Here is a 20284-nt window from a genome sequence, read left to right on the forward strand (position 1 = left end):
TTTTCTTCATGTTCAATTGTGAAGCGTTGCGTACGACTGGTAGCGCTATAGAAATGATTTATAGTAGTAGTAGTAGTAAGTGTATTCTATATACCACACCTAAATCTAGGCACCTCTTCTAGAATATGCTTAGGTGGAAATTTATGAGAGACAAAGCGGGGTTCACACTCTCCACAGCAATCGAACACAACAGAAATAGGGTGGAGAGGGCCCAATGTCAAGAGATCAGTCACCACACACAAGGGTAAGATGCTCCAAAAAACTTTAATCAGGATCCAACACGGTCCGTGTTTCGGCTATATCAGCCTTCCTCAGGGGTCAATCAATTGGGATTCAGCAATACATCAACTGAAGGAGCATTTAATAATCAATTAGTAATGATCACAAAAACCATCTTCTGGGAATTGGACACACTCTTCTCTGGCTCACACTGTCCACACGCTTTGCCCTGGCCGGAGTTGCTCTTCCTTTCCTCCTAACGGCGCTGCCACCACCACAAAGAAAGGAAAATCAGCTCCGGCCAGGGCAAAGCGTGTGGACAGTGTGAGCCAGAGAAGAGTATGTCCAATTCCCAGAAGATGGTTTTTGTGATCATTACTAATTGATTATTAAATGCTCCTTCAGTTGATGTATTGCTGAATCCCAAATGATTGACCCCTGAGGAAGGCTGATATAGCCGAAACACGGACCATGTTGGGTCCTGATTAAAGTTTTTTGGAGCATCTTACCCTTGTGTGTGGTGACTGATCTCTTGACATTGGGCGCTCTCCACCCTATTTCTGTAGGTGGAAATTTATTCCACGTAGATTTTTCACGTGTCATGTATAGAATCTAGACCCATGGTCATTAGCTCATGAGCCCCTACTACCACCTGTTTTGTAGGTGGTAAAGGCTCACATGTAAACCACATGTAATTGGTTAGTGCATGGCAATGTAACTGTGCTAACCAATTAGCACAGAACACACCCACTCTGTGCCCCCAGACCCACCTCCAGCACTAATAAATAAAGTCTAGGGACCCTTTTACTAAGCCGCATAGGCAGCTACATGTGTCCAATGTGCACCATTTCGGAGTTACCGCCAGGCTACTGCATTGCCCAGGTGGTAATTTTGTTTTTTATGCACGTCTGCTATGTGCACCGGAAAATAATTGTTATTTTCTGGTGTATGTGGCGGAAACCGGGCGGTAATCGCCATTCTACGCGTGTAGATGACTGCCACACGGTTACTGCATGAGACCTTACCGCCAGATCAATGGCTGGCAGTAAGGTCTGAGACCCCAAATGAACGCACACTAATTTTTATTTTGCCGCACGTCCATGTTCTTTTTTACAGGTTCACTGAAAAATGGATCTGCGTGCACCCAAAGCATGCGCCTACACTAGCGCAGCCCATTTTTTAGCACACCTTAGTAAAAGGACCCCCCCTATTTTGTAGTGCATGAGCCATGCACGCTGATGCCAAAATGACCGCAGGATGCCTGATCATGCCCCACGGAAAGGCATGTTAAGCTGCGGTAAGCACACATTAGTGCTTACTGCAGGTTGGTAAAAAAGCCTCTTAGTTATTGCATATACAAAGAACCAAATCTCAGAAGCTGAAGGTTCCAGTAAACTGCATTGTTACAATTATTCTAATATGACTTTGGAAATATAGGGAAAATAGTAAGATCTGAAGGCACACATAAGAGTGCATGGATTTGTACAGCTGGCTTTTCTAAAAAGAATCTTCAGTATCAGTAGGCCAGCCACTCTATGGTTAAATATAGTTGTCAACCAACATAAATCCAAAATAACTACAGAATGCAAAATATGTAAATCTTGGACCGTAAGTACAGAAGTTAATGCTAATAAACAATTGTATAATTGAGGACTATCAGACTGTAACTCAAGATTTTACATCAAGATAATTTTCACAATTTATATAATCTCAATTTCTCAAAGAGCATCATATGGTCTCAGATGTGTACTCAGTGAAAAATCGCTTTTCTTAGTGTCCACATAGCCATACAGTATGGTGCAATATAATGTTCTTCATTTAAAAATAGTACTTATTTCAACATGAATGCTCAAGACTTAGAGTGTTCCAATTGTTGAATAGTCCCAATGTATATTTTCTACTATACATTGTTCCCGACAAAGCTTGTGTCTTGAAAAATCTTTTCTGCTTCAGGGGAATTGTCTTCTCAAGCATCATGCAAAATTCACTCAACCGTCCAAATCAGTTTGACAGCATTGAGTTGGATGGATGGTTGAGAGAAAGTTTGCATGATGTTTCCAAGACTATTATGCAACCTGCAAAGATGTTAATGTGATGGTAGACAAGACAATTGGTTCCAGCATGAAAAAGTTACATCAGCCTTACTCCTCCTTATTGCACTACAAGGCTAAAGTGCACATTGAACTCTGAAAATATTGACTGTGATAGAATCACTGATGTCTTTGCATATGTGTGGTATAATCATAGAAACGGAGAGCAGAGGGCAGATAAACACTACCAGGTCCAGTCAGGCTGCCCATTAGCCTTTCCTTTTCCAATAAAACAGAATCTTTTGGGACTTAACAGGAAAGTACTGAAGTACCGGATAGAAAAGATCGATGTGGTCTTTTTTTTGTTGTTGTTTTCAAATAGGAATATTTGTGAGATATGAGCTCCAGTTTCTTTTCCTAACTTGTTTTATGGAAGAACGGAGATTTTCATTTAAGATGCATAATTTGTAGAAACTTCCATGATCCGCCCATTCTATACCTATGGCCATGTCCCCTTTTGGCAGCACACATCAGAGTTTATGTGCATAACTTTATAGAATATGCTTAGCAAGTGGTGGAAGTAAATTCTAATTAAAGCCAATTAAAGTCAATAATTGCTTGTTAAATGGTAATTATTAGCACTCATTGGCTTATTAAGATAATTAAGTAGTGTACACGATACAGAGTACGACCTGAATTGCAAGCAGAACTTAAATTGCACTGTATAGAATCTGGGGTAAATGTGATATATTAGGCCATGCACTAATGAGGAAATTAGCACATTGTCATTAACGGGACTGATGCAAAATGGGGCCAGTTTACCACCGTGCTAAAAGTGGCTTCAGCACACATGAAAGACCCGTGCTGGGGATAGCGCTGGCAATATTTTAGCACGGCTTAGTAAAAGGGCCCCCTAAGGCCTTCACACCTCACTTATTGCTAAATAAAAGGAAAATAAAACAGCAATAGGCTGATAAACAGGGGCATGGTTCTTGCAAGCTGGTCACAATTGTCTTACTGTAAGTTACTATGATACAAATCTGTCACTTATAACCTGTTTGACCTTCAATTCTACAAAGCAAGAAATCACACTTCAAGCTCTGTCTCCTAAAAGTTTTGCATTGTGGTCAGTTCTTTCCCATCTCATTGCAAACTTCTTATGTCTGAAAGGACAGCAATGCACTAATGGACAATAAGAGTTCAATGAAAGACAATGTTTCAGGATAAATCCCTGAGACTCCAAGACAGATGACAGGCTTTTATAATTACAGAACAGTGGGATATCATGAATAACCCCGCTCCACCTGCTTTTATCTCCTCACGCTGAGGACATTTCCTTGACGTCATGTATGGAACACTCTGACTTCTGCACATCCAGTATCTTTGGGAAGAGGTAAAAATGTACTGGAATTACATAAAATGATTATTTTTTTTTTCTAAAAGCCACACACCCTTCATTTATTACGCCTTGAACCAATTGCTAAAGCCTGTGCAGAGCTGAGAGCGCTGCTGGAGTCATGCAAGCAAGTTTTATTTACTTAAGTGATTTGAAACTTCCTGTGGAAATAGCTACCAAGCTTCCTGATGGAAGGTTTGGTTTATCTTTGCCAAGCACCACCAGGAGTCAGAAAATAAAATGCATGTAGTGACATTGGGAAAGCAGGGAGATAAGGCAGCGGTGTTCCTGTTTCACCCACAGTAATTACAAACACACCCATGATCGTGCTGTGCACCAGCAAAACAGTGCACAAAAAAGAGCAGTTCACTTAGGTTGCTTCAGGTTGGCGTGCTGGAATTACTCTGGAAACTGACTCACTTTAAATAACCAGGAATTACTGTGCTGCATACATTTTAAGGGATCAGGGAACGGCCAACCAGGTAAATAAATAAAGCCAGTCCAAGAGTGCAATCCTACTTAATTGCTTTCAAGTTGCAGGCTTTTCCCAAGCTATGAATATTTGGGTCTTTTCTTGTCACGTTCATCCCATACCAAGTAACGTGATGCCTGTTCAATTTCACAATACTCATTGTTCCACAAGTCTGTCTTTCTAGACATTAAACACGTATTGCTTTGCCCCTATGAAGACCTGTCTGGAATTTCATTTTTTGGCTGAGCTAAGGCTCTAAGTAAAACCCAATTAGATCTCCTGAATAGTAAAGGTAATAAATAGAAATAAACAGAGCAGATTTAAAAAAAATGATACCCTTTTTTTACTGGGCTGACTTCATATATTTGTTATTGGACTTTAATGGCAATACCGTCTTCTTCAGTTCAAAAATGAGGAAATGATGACAAATGTCAGAATATATAAGTGAAACATAAAAGCATTGCAATGATAGTCTCATGGGGAAAGGAGCGGGGAGGGTCAGGTGAGATACAGGGAGAGATGGTACTTTCCTTGTGAGGTACCACCATCTTCTTCTTCTTCTTGTTCTATTTCCTTTCAAATCAAAGCTATTCTGTCAAGCAAAACAACCAACTTTCCAACTACTTGTCTAACTGTGGAGTCCCACAGGGATCTCCCCTCTCACCTATCCTGTTCAATCTTTTTATGTCATCCCTTGCTTCAGTACACCTGGGCCTTAATGAACTAGTATTATCCTACACGGATGACATCCTGCTTCTCTTACCATCAAAGATACAACTCAATCTGTAGCGAATGGAAAGATTGCTGTTAGCACCTGGGCTCTGACCAATAAACTGAAATTGAAGTCTTTTCCCAAGCTGTGGCAAAAGGGGGCCTCTGCTGGCATCGGTGTGTTTTTGACAAGCACCAAGGTCCCCTTTTACCCCAGCAGGTAAAAGGTACGTCTTTCTCTTTTTAAAAAAATGGCCACGTGGCAAGTGAAGCAACACCCATTGAGGTGGGCTCCCATGCTAACACAGCGGTAACTGGGCACTTGGGCAGCGCATGGCACTGCCCGATTACCACCTGGTACACACTGGCGCTACAAAAATAAATATATGATGGCATGCTGGGGGTGGGAAGTACTGCCAGGCTGCTGCGGTAAGCCCGCTTTGGGCTTATCGCCGCTTTGTAAAAGGGGCCCTGAATGCGCAAGAAACCAAGGTCCTGTTGTTCCAAATCAGAGAGTTGAGGTCCCATCATCAATATAGTTGTCCAATGGTCAAAGCTTTACAGTCAAGTCTGAAACCAGAGTGCTACTACTGCTACTACTATTTAACATTTCTATAGCGCTACAAGGCATATGCAGCGCTGTACACCAAACATAAAAAAGACAGTCCCTTCTCAGAGAGCTTACAATCTATAAAGACAAGTAAACAGACAGAACAATTAAGGGTAAGGGAATAAATAGGTGAGGATAAAGGACAGGGCAAGTGAGTAGAGGTTAGGAGTCAAAAGCAGTGGTAAAGAGGTGGGCTTTAAGTTTGGACTTGAAAACGGCCAAAGATGGGGCAAGACGCACAGGCTCTGGAAGTCTGTTCCAGGCAGCAAGACAAAAGGAACGGAGTCTTGAATTAGCAGTAGAGGAGAAGGGGACGGATAAGAGAGATTTATCTACAGAACAGAGAACCCAAGGGGGGGGGCGGTGTAGGGAGAGACGAGGGTGGAGAGGTACCGGGGAGCAGCAGAGTGAATACACTTATAGGTCAATAAGAGAAGCTTGAATTGAATACGGAAACGGATGGGGAGCCAGTGAAGTGACTTAAGGAGAGGGCTAATGTGGGCATAGCGACTTTGGCGGAAAATGAGTCGTGCAGCAGAGTTTTGGATTGATTGAAGAGGAGAGAAATGGCTAAGAGGGAGGCCGGTGATTAGTAGGTTACAATAATCAAGATGAGAGGTGATAAAAGTGTGGATAAGGGTTCTGGTAGAGTGCTCAGAGATGAAGGGATGGATTTTGCTAATGTTGTAAGGTTGTAGAGTACTAGGGGTCTTGCTTGATTCTTCACTCACCGTTTCTTCTCATATTAACCAGCTATGGAAGAAAACACTATTCAAAATGAGACAGCTACGTCTAGTCAGATCATTCTTCGAACAAAAAGCCTTTACACTTCTAGTCCAAATGTTAGTCCTACCTTAACATTCTATTTCTTGGTATTAAATGTCAATATCAGAAAGAACTGCAAATCATACAGAATACAGCTGCTAAACTAATATATAGATTAAATAGATATACTAGTGTTTCAACTCATCTTAACAAACTGCACTGGCTTCCCATAGCAGAAAGACTCAGGTTCAAAGCTGCTTGTTTAGCTTTTTGAATCTTACAGGGTTTCACCTCTGAAATGCTGACTAAGACCACTTCGCTATGCTTGGTCCAGTCTAACAGACTGAAAGAACAACTGATGCTAGCATCACCATTTCAAAAGACAATTCGAAATCAGAAGATTTTCAGCTCTCTATTCCCTGTACTTGAAATTAAAATATGGAACTCTCTGTACCTATTGCCATCGGAACAAAAAACTACTACCTTAGCTTCAGGAAGAGGCTAAAAACCTTTCCCTTCCCAAAGACTGCTTCATAACAATCCATTGACTTCTTCCTCCTAGTATCATCCATTATCATTTCCTATAATGTTTTTGGTCTCATGCATTACACCAATAGTCTCTAATTGTTCTCATACCTCACACTAACATTATCAGCTTTTGTCTCACCTAGAATGTAAACCACACTGTACCCTGGAAAGGGGATATTAGCGGTATACAAGAATTGATTTGAATTCTGTTTATTAACTTTAAAGTGAACTAACATGGCAAACACACCATTATATTCCTGAGTAGCAAAGAAAGACAGAGATGCTCTTTAGGGTACCATTAGTAAAGACATGTAGACTGTGATGACAGTAAAGGAAGAGCAGTCTTGCTTCTTGTATCTCAAACCTCCTGCAGTACTTAGACCCCACCTGAGCTGTGCCTTTTCCTTCCCTCCCCCTCCCCCTCCCTATCACAAAACATAAGAAGATAAACACTGGACAGGAAATCTAGAGTGACATCTTTCAGCCAGATCCACAGGAAATGCTCCTAATTCCAGATGAAAGGATGTGAAATGGCAGGCAAACTCATTACAATGGCTGAATTACTTTTTTTTTTTTTTTTAAGCAGAGATACACAATATGGAGGTCATTATACAAACATTTTTTGTATGTAAAAATATGTATTATGTGTAGAAATAGGTACATATAAAACTGCCCTGGGGGTATATATGCATACAGTATGGACTAGATTCTATATATGGCGCTGGAAAAATCAGCACAGAGAAAACCGCACCTAGTTCTATTCTATAAACTGTACCTAACATTAGGCGTGGCTTATAGCTCAGACCTGCGACTAAATTTAGGCATGACCATTTACACCAACTAATACCTGTGCAAATGCCCGCACCTAACTTAGGCGCTGATTGGGCGTGTTCTATAACAATGCACACAGTTTCTAGGAATGCCCATGACCTGCCCATGCCCCTCCCATAGCCACGCCCCTATTAGATCCATGCATTAGAATTTACATGCATCACTTTACAGAATACGCTTAGAAAGCTGCATGCATAAATTCTAATTAGTGCCAATTAGTGCTTGTTATTGACCAATTACATCACACCCCCACCTCTGCTGTGCCCAAACTGCACCCCTAGGAGTGCCTATGTTTTCCATGTACATACTTTCCATGCATATATGCACTCACACAATTTTATGAATGCCTTTCTACATGTAAAACAGGCTTTATATACAGGAAACACTTTATAAATTTACCATCAGATGGTTTTATGCTCTTATTTGACTGCCTAATAAATAACATGATGATAAAAGTATGTTATACTATAGCAGCTTTCATTCATCTGAACAGAAACCTAGGGCCTGATATTCAAAAAAAGCTGAGGGGTTGATATTGAAAGTGATTTAAATGAAAGAGCCTCCTGCCCATTTAAATCATTTGTGCCTGCCAATATTCCAAGTGGGCAGATTAGTGGCATTACAGGGGCAGAGCAGGGAGTTATGTGGCCCTAACTTTGCCCTGTTAACTATCTGGGTATCAGCACTCAATATCAGTTGGCATTTGCATAACATCCAGATACCAGCCTGCAATGTACAGTGTACTGTCCTCTCTCTCTCCCACCCCATCAAGTTTCGATCCCCCACCCATCCATACCAAACACAAGCTCTGATTCCCCTCCCCCAATACAATCTGTGATCCCCCTTCCAACTCCCCTGACACAAGCTGTGATCCACCTCCCACACATCAACACAAGCTGCAATTCTTCCCAAACCCCACTCTGATACAAGGACCACCCCCCCTGCCCTTGCAGTTAGGGAAGGCTTCCCCTGGGCCTAATTGGTGGTCCAGTGGGGTGAAGAGTGCAGGAGTGAACCCCACTTGCTCCTGCCCCTAGCGACTCCATAGTAAAAATGGCCACCACAAACCCTAGCGATAGTCTCGCAGTACCACAGCTGATACCACGAGACTTCTGCTAGAAGCAGGAGTGAATGGGGTTCACTTCTGCCCCCATTGCACCAGTGAACTACTAGGGGGTAAGATAGGCCTGAGGGGACCTCCTCTAATTGGGGGGGGGGGGAGGAGGGATTGGTCCTTGTGTCAGGGGAGTTGAGAGTGGGATCACAGTTTATATTGGGAGGGGGTAGGAGGGGGACATGCACACTCCACTTATGTACATAAGAGCCTGACCACATCCAGTCAATTGCTGATATTTAATGCCGCTGCCCGGACACAGCCCAGCATTGAATATCGGGGCCTAATTCTGCCTGCAATGGTCAAGCATTTGCAGAAAAATTTCAACTGAGAGAAAAAAAAGTGTCACCCCCCCCCCCCCTTTTTATACTCCTAAATTTAGGAGTTTAGTGAAATTTTGCGTACAAAATTATGTACTCAACCCGAGTAAATTTTCAAAGTGGCCAATTTATGAGCATAACTCTCGAAGTTAGGAGCATAAATCCTTAGAATATCAGGCCTTTAGAATATAATAGCAGATAAGGATCATTTAGCCATCTAGTCTGCGCAGTTTCATTTCTGGCACAATGCTACAGTTGCTTCTCTCACGCTTCTTTTTGACAAGGCATCCTCTGTATTTATCCCATGCCTCTTACATCCCATTATTGGGATTCTGTTCCAGGAACCCAACATCCTTTCCATAAAGAAATAGATTCTGGTTTTGCTCTGTCTTGAGTCTAAAGCCCCAGAGCTTCATACAATAGGTTACGTGCATCCCTGCTATATTTTCAGGCCTGACGTTCTGCCAGCTCTATGGTTGGTGTAATTGGGGGGTACACACCAATACCGGTTTATGCCAATATTGTACAATAGAATCTGGGTGTCCAGGTGCTATTTTAGAAAAGACTCCCACTGCTCATCCTTCGGATGCCTAAATAGAGGCTACCAGTTGTAGAATTGCCCTCAAATACAATTGCCCACGTTCCTTGTGAGCCTATGAATTCCTTACACCCCCTTCCCGTTACAACACAACCTCCTTGTGGTTCCATTTTACACCACTTTATGATTTAAATCAATTAGGGGTTCCACCACTGGGGTAATGGCACCCCATTTGTGGAATGACTTACCCCTTGATTTTTTTCAGAATACTTTGGCCCTATTTTTGGCGACTTTCTTGTTTGATGGCCCATTAGTCATAGTCCGATGGAAATTGAAATCCTGTCCTGTTTAGCCATCATTCTGCTTCTTCTGTTTACCTTTACCTTTTGTTTTATATTTATTATTTTGCGTGTTTTATTTTTATATATTGTTTTATTTGTATTTTATTGCAAACTGTATATGCATTTGTGTGCTACATCAATTAAAATTAAACACCAAAACATTTATTGGAAAGTTAAACTGGTGAATAAGGTGGTAAAAGTGAGCACCAGAAGCAGAGATACATTGGGAATGTAGCAGAGAAATGAGTAGATAGCTGGGTGCAGTGGTGTAGCCAGACCTCGATTTTGGGGGGGGGGGGGGGGGGGGGCTGAGCCCAAAGTGGGGGGAGGGGCACATTTTGCCCTGCCTTCCCGCTTCTCTCAAACCCTGCTACGACCACACATACCTGGGCTGGCGGGGGTCCCCAAACCCTGCCAGCAGAATCCCTGCAGCGATATTCAACACCGCACTGCCTGCTCCACTTTCCCGCCCTGATGCACATGCTCGGTTTTAGTGAAATTGAGCATGTGTGAAGCTTGCGCATGCTCAATTTCACTAAAACCGAGCATGCATGCGGAGGAGGGGAAAAGCAGGACAGGCAACGCGGTGCCGAATATTGCCACAAGAAAGCTTCTGCTGTCAGGGCTTGGGGACCCCCACCAGCCAAACCAGCAGACCAGTGCTGTCAGCAAGAACAGCACCCTGATAGCTACCACTTCCTTTCCCACCTTTATCAGAATGGGCTTTGCAACAGGCCATAGCTACAGTGGTAAGTGGCAGAGAAGAGCATTACACCACTGCTATTGAGTCCCCTATAGAAATTTCAGTGGAAAAGTACCTTGCAGACACCTCTGAGGTCATGTCCTCAGACCCATTGTGAAGCTAAGAACACAAGTTGGCTGTCTGGCCAGACATGACTAAGGGGTTGTCCAGCATTTCCTTTCCTGATTACCAGCTAGTGTGCCCAGAAAGCAGATATTCTCAGTGCAGGGAATATTATGAACCCAGAACAGTAACTGAACACAAAAGATCCCATGGAGAAACCAACAGGAAAAGTTCAAAAGTGGGAAATGAAGGACAGGTAAACAAACCGCTGGTTAAACCAAGTATATATGTATATATTTTACCATTATTTCATTTCTGTATGCTTTTGCATGATTAAGTTCATTTAGATGTATGTAAAATGTATATATCATTTTAATTTATCCTTTTTTAAATATAAATATATATGTGATAGTATATCTTTTTTTGCTTGTAGACGCTTGAAGCAGGCATCGTGCATGCCGAAACATGGTTGCTGTGTCGAGTTTTGAGTTTTATATACATTTTAAGGAATAAATTGGATTGGTTTAACCAGCGGTTTGTTTAGCTGTCCTTCATTTCCCACTTAGGGAATATTATGAGCCATATCATTCATTATTATGCATGTTTGCTTGTACTCCACTCTGGATAAGAATGGAATATAAATTGTAATAAATGAAAATGAAAAATTCATGGCTACCACCAGAGCTGGTGTTAATCAATATACCCACCACAAGACAGCAGTGAACCCGTCTCTTGAACAAGTCAAGGTTCATTGTAGATAAAAGATTTGGTTTAAAAGAAAAATTAAAAACAGAAACGCGTTATTGTATAGCAATCCTAATAAATCATCCAAATAAAATCATATGCAAAAATGTTCACAAGTATGCAACATATTTTAGCAAGTAGCCTGCATCAGGGGTATTTCATACATGCATAACGATATGCACTGTCGTCACACTCCACTGACAGCAAATCAACCAATGACAGACAGTATTTATGAATATGGTAAAGAGTGACCTGATTCAGGAAAGCCTTGGAGCACTCTGTAGCTTGGGTGTTGGTACCAGTTTTAGGACATCCCTTTGGGCTCAGGTTTAAAGCTTGAGTGTGTTCTGCTCCCATCTATGATGGGTTTTGCTTTCTACAACACTGACCATTTTGTTAGCTCCTTTATATCATAGGAATAAAATGGGTGCCTTTTTCTGACTTTGAACATAGTTGTCCTGTTGTAAAATTATCCTCCAAAAGGGCAATTATTTTTACAATTTTATTTATTTACTTACAAGGGCTTGCTATACCACATATGTCAAAAACTGGTTTCTAAATGGTTTACATAAAACAAGGTTAGCTGCTAGAAGGAGAAAGACGGAAAGGTTAGAGATGAGCAGGGTAGGCAAGGGTGAAAAGGTGAGTTTTCTGAGCTGTTTTAAGTATTGCATAAGAGGATTCAGACCAGAGGAGAGTAGGCGTGGAATTCCAGAACTTGGGACCAACATAGTTGATGGCAGAAGCACGAGTGGAGTCAAGACAGACAGCAGAAGGGGGAAGGAGATGGAGAAAACCAAACGTAGCAGAGTGAAGTGAGTGAGAAGGGGTGTAAGGCATAAGGAGGCAGGATAGGTAATCTGGGGCTGAGGGGAGGCAAGACTTGGACACGAGTGTTAAAAGCTTAAACTGAATATAGGCAGAAAGGGGTAAACAGTGTTCAAGATGGAGGAGTGGAGTGACATGATCAAAAGTTTTGGAATGGTGTAAAAGATGGGCAGCAGTAGATTGAATGAGTTGAAGGCATTTTAGGGAGTAGAGGGACAGGCCGGCATACAAAGAGTTACAATAGTCAAGATGAGTGATTATTAAACAAAGAAGAAGAGAACCAATGGAAGCGATTAAGAAAAAAGGCTGAACAGCACAAATATGATGGAAAACGAAGAAAGAAGCTTTAAGGACAGCATTGATTTGAACTTTGAAAGTGAGATATCAAAGTGGACATCTAGAATCTTCACAGATTCTTTGAAGTCCAGAGAGTGCTGATCAATAATGGGATTCGATGGAATGAGGGCATAAGGGTTAGGAAAGTGAATTGCTTCCCATTTGCTAGAGTTTAAAAATAGACGGTGATCATGCAACCAAGAAGAAACTTTCTGAAGGCAAAGATTGAGGTCAGTCAAATCAGAGGAAAAAACACAATAAAGTATTTGGATATCATCTGCACAGCAGAAAGGAAGGTGAGAAGCGGAGTGAGAAATATATAGGTGCAAGAAAAGAGTCCTGAGGAACACCAATATAACCGGGAAGGAGTGTGATGACGGGCAACTTGACAAGTTCACTTGGAAAAATAGCATTGAAATCAGTTTAAGACAGTATGCTGCATTTATGGGCACTTGAATTTAGGAACCCAGAAGGTTCCTATTTGGAGCCTGTTCTGTTAAGCACAGGTGGTACCTATTTTTCTTTATAGAATACTCACACCTGATTGCTGAATACATGCATGAATTATAGTATTTTATCATTTACATGCATAATTGTGCACCTCATCTACAGGTCTCTTTACAGCTCAATAGTTTGATCTAATTTTAGACAAGATCCAAATGATTCCTTGCATTAACAAAAAAAAATTTTAAAAGCTTTGTTGATTATTAGAATTTTAAGATGTCACTTTCCAGCCTGATTTTGAGTGATAATAAATTATACATACAGGAGCCTGCAATTCAGGAAACAACAAGATTTGAAATGAACCCCCAAATATCAGAAAGTTAGAGGAATAGTCTGAAAATGACTCAAAAACTAGCAAAAAATATTTTCTCTGCATATCCTTACCAACTTGATACCCCTAGTATCACCTCCACACGTTGCAGCATTAGGAGGCCGATGTACTAGCTGGCAAAGGTCTTCGCCTAAAGACAGGTTTCTTGGTACAATCAGATATCCAAACAAAAAACAACATTTCTTCTGTCATTTCCTGTCACTGGCAAACAAAAATGGGCAGGATTTCTTTTGCCAACAGCAGGAGGCTGCTTGCAGTGCAAATGTTGGTCCCAATGTTGCCAAAATATGACACAACTCCCCCTACCTCCATGATCCAGGACCCTCGAGCCCCTCCCTCCACTCCCCCTAGGCCCCTCTGAGCCTACCTGTGGCAGCCATGACTTTTCAACATAATCTCATTATAGCGTTAGGAGTTGTGGTAGTACTATGAAACTGTGGTGAAAGTAGAGGGCAATTGAAACTTTCTGTTCAGTGTTGGCCAAAACTGAAATTGCAGACGGTATTCACACCTGGGGACAGCCTCCTGGTGGAAGACCTGCTTTTGGTTAGAGAAGGGGGTGTTCCGACTTCAGCCAAAAATGCACCAGCATTTTTGGACAAAACTGAAACAAGGCCGGTTTTGACCCCAAACCCAAACCCAAAATTCAGTCGACCTCTAGGAGTCAGGTCACAGCCACCATATTAAATATGGCACAGCCATAGGCAGGAACAAAGGGACACTATAGATATTCAAATATGACCAGGGGACCATGGGGACTGGGGAAAGGCTGCAGGAAAGGGGGCATTTTCTGCTCCTAATGTGGTGGTGACTGTGGGGAGGGGGCCCTGAAAATTTCCATTTTATGTCATTTCCTCTGATGACAACAGGGGGATTGAACCCCTGAATAAAATGAACATTCCAATAAACAACACAGAAAATGGGAAGCAACATGAAACAAAAATTTTCCAGCAGTCCACCCTATTCACTTCATGCTTAGAAGATAGAGAATCAATTTAAAATGCTTGCCTTTTTTTAAGAACCGCATTAATTGCACTTAAGCAATTCCTGCATCTTCCAGCTTTCTCTGTTTTTAAATAAGTAGTTCCTGCCTGGTGGCAGGGGGGTTATCAAATGAACTTCAAATATCCATTCCAGGTCACACAACCCTGTTCTCTTATGTTATCATTTGCTCTGGACCTTCTGAGGAGTTGTTAAAGAACAAGAGTGTCTAAAAAATTGCTGTATATGTTGATGATAGTTATTTAGCATGAGTGAAATCCCAATAAATTAATATCTCACCTGTCACAAAGTAGTTAATGTTCCTTTTGTCTTTTCCTACTTTGCTGGAAGCTACACAGCTAAAGACTCCAGAGGCTCTCGATTCCACCACCATCAGCATGCCAATAGTCTGTGGAAGAAATCACAGTTTTAGACCTCATCAGAGCACTCCTTTATTGTTGGAATATATAGTCCAAGTCAGATTGATTAGAAAGCCACTGTTTGTTTGTTTGTTTTATGTGTGCATTGCTTTGTGAGATTTGATGTGATTATTTTGTTGTAAAAGTGTTTATTTCTTTTTTAGATTGTCTAGACTAGTGAGATTGAATGCCCACTGTTTTTCGCTTTTGCTGCACTGCATTTGAAAACAGAAACGTTTCTGTTGATGTAGGTAGGATTCAGGGAAAAGCACCACAGCTGCACTTAGCTGAAGGTAGCTGTTTAAAACACACTAGCAATTCTGAGAAATAACAGGAAAACAGGTTCTCACAAAGAGGAGTAGCCTAATGGTTAGCAGTGGAAGCAAGCTGAAATCCAGGGAATCTAGGGTTCAAATCCCACTCATTTTGATCTTGAGCAAGTCACTGAGGGGCCCTTTTACTAAGCTGCGTGGGCGCGTATGTGTGACTTATGCACGTCAGTTTTGAACTACCAACCCAGCTACCGTGAGGCCTAGGCAGTAATTTCATTTTTTATACGCGTCCACTAGGTGTGCAGGAAAATGTCTGGCACACGGCGCTAACCGAGCGGTAATTGGCATTGTACCTATGTAGACCATTACCACCCAGTTAATGCATGAGACTTTACCGCTAGGTCAATGGGTGGCGGTAAGGTCTCAGCCCGAAAATAGATGCATGCCAATTTTTATTTTGCTGCATATCCATTTTCAGCCCCCCAAAAAGGTGTTTTTTGCAGGTGCCCTGAAAAATGGATCTGCACGCACCAATACACGCATCTACACCAGCTCTGGCCATTTTTTGGCGCACTTTAGTAAAAGGATCCCTCAACCCTCCATTGCCTCTGGTACAAACTCAGATTATAAATCCCTCAGGGACAGGAAAATACCTCTTGTACCTGAATTTAACTCACCTTGAACTACTGAGAAAGGCATAGACTAATTCCAAATCATGTCAATACTTATGCTACAGTCATATTTCCAAATATTAATGTGGGGTGATGCAGAGCTAATAAAACACAGCCACATGGAGCACTGACCTGCATTTAGTCTAGATCAGTGCTTCTCGGCCCAGTCCCTGAGGCACACCTAGTCCCATCAAGTTTTCAGGATATCCACAGTGAATATGCATATGAGAGATTTACATACCAATGAGGCAGTGCATGCAAATCTATCTCATGCATATTCATTGTGGATATCCTGAAAACCTGATGTGATTAGGTATGCCTCGAGGACTGGGTAGAGAAGCAGTGCTCTAGATGCTGACCAGAGCTCTGTACTTAGGGCAGCGGTTCCCAAACCTGGTCCTGGGGCACCCAAGCCAATCAGGTTTTCAGGATATCCACAATGAATATTCATGAGAGAGATTTGCATGCACTGCCTCCACTGCATGCAAATCTCTCTCATGAATATTCATTGTGGATATCCTAAAATCCTGACTGGCTGGGGTGCCTCCAGGACTAGGTTTGAGAACCACTGAGTTAGGCTAACAATGGAAAGGGGGGAACCTCTGCACAGATGTTCATTAGCAGATGCTATTTAACACTTCGCTGTTGTGCTTTGCTACGGTGGAGGGAAGATTTTGCTATATTGTGGTTGATACACTATACATGATTATACTGTTGACATGCAGGTTATACTGTCATATTAGATTCAGCTCTACATTCCACATTTGGAGGCCCAGCAACACTTAATGTAGCTCAGGTAACATTTAGCAATAAGAGGTAAAGGCTTTTATAATACAGAAGCTCAATAGTCAAAGGAAGCTGATTGAATGATTATACATCCTTTCCTCTCTGTCTTGTCACCTATCTTTACGTATCTAGCCACATTTTCTTCTGCTTGTGCTTCTGTTCATCAACTCCACCTCTTTTGCCTTTAGTTTTCCATTCCTTTCCTAATACCTAATATTTTATTTGCTTTCTTAGCCACCATCGCACACTAACCAGGGGATTTCAACGTATCATCAACGATGACGCCTAGATCCCTGTCTTTGTCGGTGACTCCTAATGCGGAACCTTGCATTATGAATTTATAACTCGAGTTCTTCTTTCCCATATGTATCACTTTGCACTTGCTCACATTAAATGTCATCTTCCATTTAGATGCCCAGTCTCCCAGTCTTTTAAGGTCCTCTTGTAATTTTTCACAATCCTCTTGCGATTTAACAACTTTGAATAATTTTGTGTCGTCATCAAATTTAATTACCTCACTAGTTACGCCCATCTCTAGATCATGTATAAATGTTATAAAGTAGCGGTCCCAGCACAGACCCCTGAGGAACCCCACTATCTACCCCTTTCCATTGAGAATACTGACCATTTAACCCTACTCTCTGTTTTCTATCTTTTAGCCAGTTTTTAATCCACAATAGGACACTACTTCCTATCCCATGACTCTCCAATTTCCTCTGGAGTCTTTCATGAGGTACTTTGACAAATGCCTTCTGAAAATCCAGATACACAATATCGACCAGCTCATCTTTATCCACCTGTTTGTTCACCCCTTCAAAGAAATGTAATAGATTAATAAGGCAAGATTTCCCTTCACTAAATCCACGTTGGCTTTCCCTCATTAATCTATGCTTTTGAATATGCTCTGTAATTTTTCTTTATAATAGTCTCTACCATTTTGCCCTGCATCGACATCAGTCTATAATTTCCCGGATCTCCTCTGGAATCTTTTTTAAAAATTAGCGTTACATTGGCCACCATACAATCTTTCGGTACCACGTTTGATTTTAAAGATAAATTACATGTTACTAACAATAGTTCCACAAGTTCATTTTTCAATTCTCTCTGCAAGAAGAATGACACCATTCCCAAAGGACTGAGGATCAAAAATCCTTTGGCTTCTACTTACAATTCTGACTATGCAGAGAAACTCCTTAAACGCACTAGTCAGAAACTAAGAAATGAACTTATACATCAACTCTACAAGAAAAAGAGAATAATACAAACCCAAAGGGATGAAATCATGAGGAACTACATCCACACCTTATGAACCAACTTAAAGAGGACCTGCATAGCATCCAAAGAAAAAAACAATACATTGCTATCCGCAAAAAAGAAATAAAGCTGTCTTCTCTCCTGCAGAATCAGAGAGGGAAAAACAGCTTATCCTTGAATAACTACAGCTCTGCAGAACCAACATCCCCAGACACCTTGGAGACACTTGGATATACATCTGAGGCATGTGAAAATCAGAGCCCAAACAAACCTGGGAATACTGATCACACCTTTACAGATGCAGATCAGATGGGGATAATAAACCTCTCGAGCCTTCAATTATCACAGCATGAAGTCTCTGCACTATCCAAAGGACTTTCTTTCTGCCCATCCAGCAAACTGGACAAAATCCAACTATATTCAGACCTAGAAGAATTCTTTAGAAAAATGCGACTTAAAGCACATTTCCACAATAGAGGGACACCAAACAGACCGGAACACAGTCTTAAACAAAAGAACACTTATTTCACCTCACAGGAGGGACAAAACTACAAGCTGGATAATTACATAGAAAGTTTCAGACATAAGGTTAAATCACAACTTTCCAACAAACAAAAGAGAATTCTGTACAATTTTACCCCACCAGAAAGAGCAGCCATAAGAACTCTACAAACTAGACGGAGATTCAAGATGGCGACCAAGCAGGATGTGCGATGAGGACACTCCTAGAAAAACTTTCTAAAAGTTTTGTTTCTTATAATAACTATGCCGAAAAGGAAAGGAAAGCCGAGGGGACCACCTCTCCCGAAGCAAACTCCCTCCTTACCTGGGCAGCAGTCCATGTCAGCATATCTGGTTTCAACTCTAATTGCGGACGTATCCGCTAGCAGGGCAGGGAAGAGCCCTGCTTAGGAGAGCGACGTATCGCTCAGTCCGCTGGGACCTTTGACCCCAACGCCGCCGCGGACGCCCGGAGGTGTTGTGCTGAGCCCTGAAGGAAAGGAGAGCTCGAAGGAGTGGCGCTCTCCGGAGACGTCCGTGCTGCCCGTGGAGATGCTTGGGATGGCGCAGGGAGACCAACGAACACTAGAAGATCTAGTTGGGGCAATCGGTGGGAACTCGGCCGAAACAACAGCGCAGGCTACGGCTTGTGCCTTAGCGATTGAACCGCTGATTAAGCCTCAAGTAGTGTCATTGGAATCTATCTGGGCAGCCCTGGAATCACTTCACAAGGTCTGTACTTCATTCATTACGTTGTCACTGAATAATTATTCTCAGATAAATTCCTTAAAAGTTCAAATGGAGGGAATTTCACTAAAGCAGACTAGTCTGGAAACACAAGTTGAAAAATTGAATCGGCAACAAGCTCAGATCTCTGGGGATCGTATATTAATCCACAGAAAAATTGAAAATATGGAAAATTACTCAAGAAATCTGAACTTGCGAATATTAAACTTTCCAAGATCTCAATTTGTGGCTCCTAAAGACATGTTCGCTAAATTCTTGAAAGAAATATATAAATACTCTGAACAAACAATTCCCCCAATTCAAAAAATTTACTATTTGGATGTGAAGACTCCTCCATTACAGGAAAAATCTCCACAGGATATCCCATCTGAAATACTAGATTTGACAAACTTTCTAGAACAATCGAAGGATAATACAGAGACTAGAGCAACCCTGATAGTATCTTTTGTCTTTCTGCAAGATAAAGAATCTTTATTGAGACTTTATTTTAAAAACTTGTGTCCTGAATTTAAGGGAAGCAAAGTTTCTAAATTTCCAGACATTGCTCGATGTACCCAACAAAGACGGAAAAAATTCCTGCTTATGAAACAGGAATCATTAAATATAGGAGCAGTCTTCCAATTACGCTTTCCATGTAAATGCATTTTGATATTTAAAGAGAAGAAGTATGTGTTTTTTGAGCCAGATCAATTGAGGTTATTCCTTGATACGAAGCGAGACCAGGCTTAATCCCAGATAAATGAGTCCTACATAATTATGGATAACCACTGCTTGTTTTTTTTTTTTAATTTAATAGTGTTCTAGCACCAACTTCCTTTGGTATTACTATATCTTGAATCTATCAATTTGTGGACTATAATAACCAACTGAATATATACTTTTGTTTGTAAAATTTTTCTATTAAGTTAGAACATGTTTCCTAGATTGGTGTATCTTGTCAAAGAGTTATTCTTTGTATATTTCATATTAAAATGATAAAAAAAAAAAAAAAAGAACTCTACAAACTATCAAACGCATTATCATCAAACCCGCCGACAAAGGAGGCGCAGTGGTAATTATGGACACACAAAAATACATTGAAGAGGGCCACAGACAGCTCTCAGACAATAAATACTACAGGAAACTAAGTGAGGACCCCCACACAGGATTATACAAAACAGCTAAAAGACCTTATCAAAACATTTCCTACACAAGCGCAGCCTCATCTGAAGAAACCCATACCAAACCAGC

The 20284-nt window shown here is 41.3% G+C and overlaps 1 protein-coding gene across 1 annotated transcript in view; it reads right to left on the bottom strand.

Moving 5' to 3' along the window:
• The window catches only part of FLT1 (fms related tyrosine kinase 1), a 317946-nt gene that overhangs the window by 118414 nt on the left and 179248 nt on the right, over positions 1 to 20284 (bottom strand). Inside the window, 1 exon segment of the mRNA XM_030200343.1 lies at positions 14705 to 14813. Coding sequence (XP_030056203.1) covers positions 14705 to 14813 — 109 coding nt within the window.

Source organism: Microcaecilia unicolor, chromosome 4 (assembly GCF_901765095.1).
Source record: "Microcaecilia unicolor chromosome 4, aMicUni1.1, whole genome shotgun sequence".
In the NCBI taxonomy this organism is placed as follows: domain Eukaryota; kingdom Metazoa; phylum Chordata; class Amphibia; order Gymnophiona; family Siphonopidae; genus Microcaecilia; species Microcaecilia unicolor.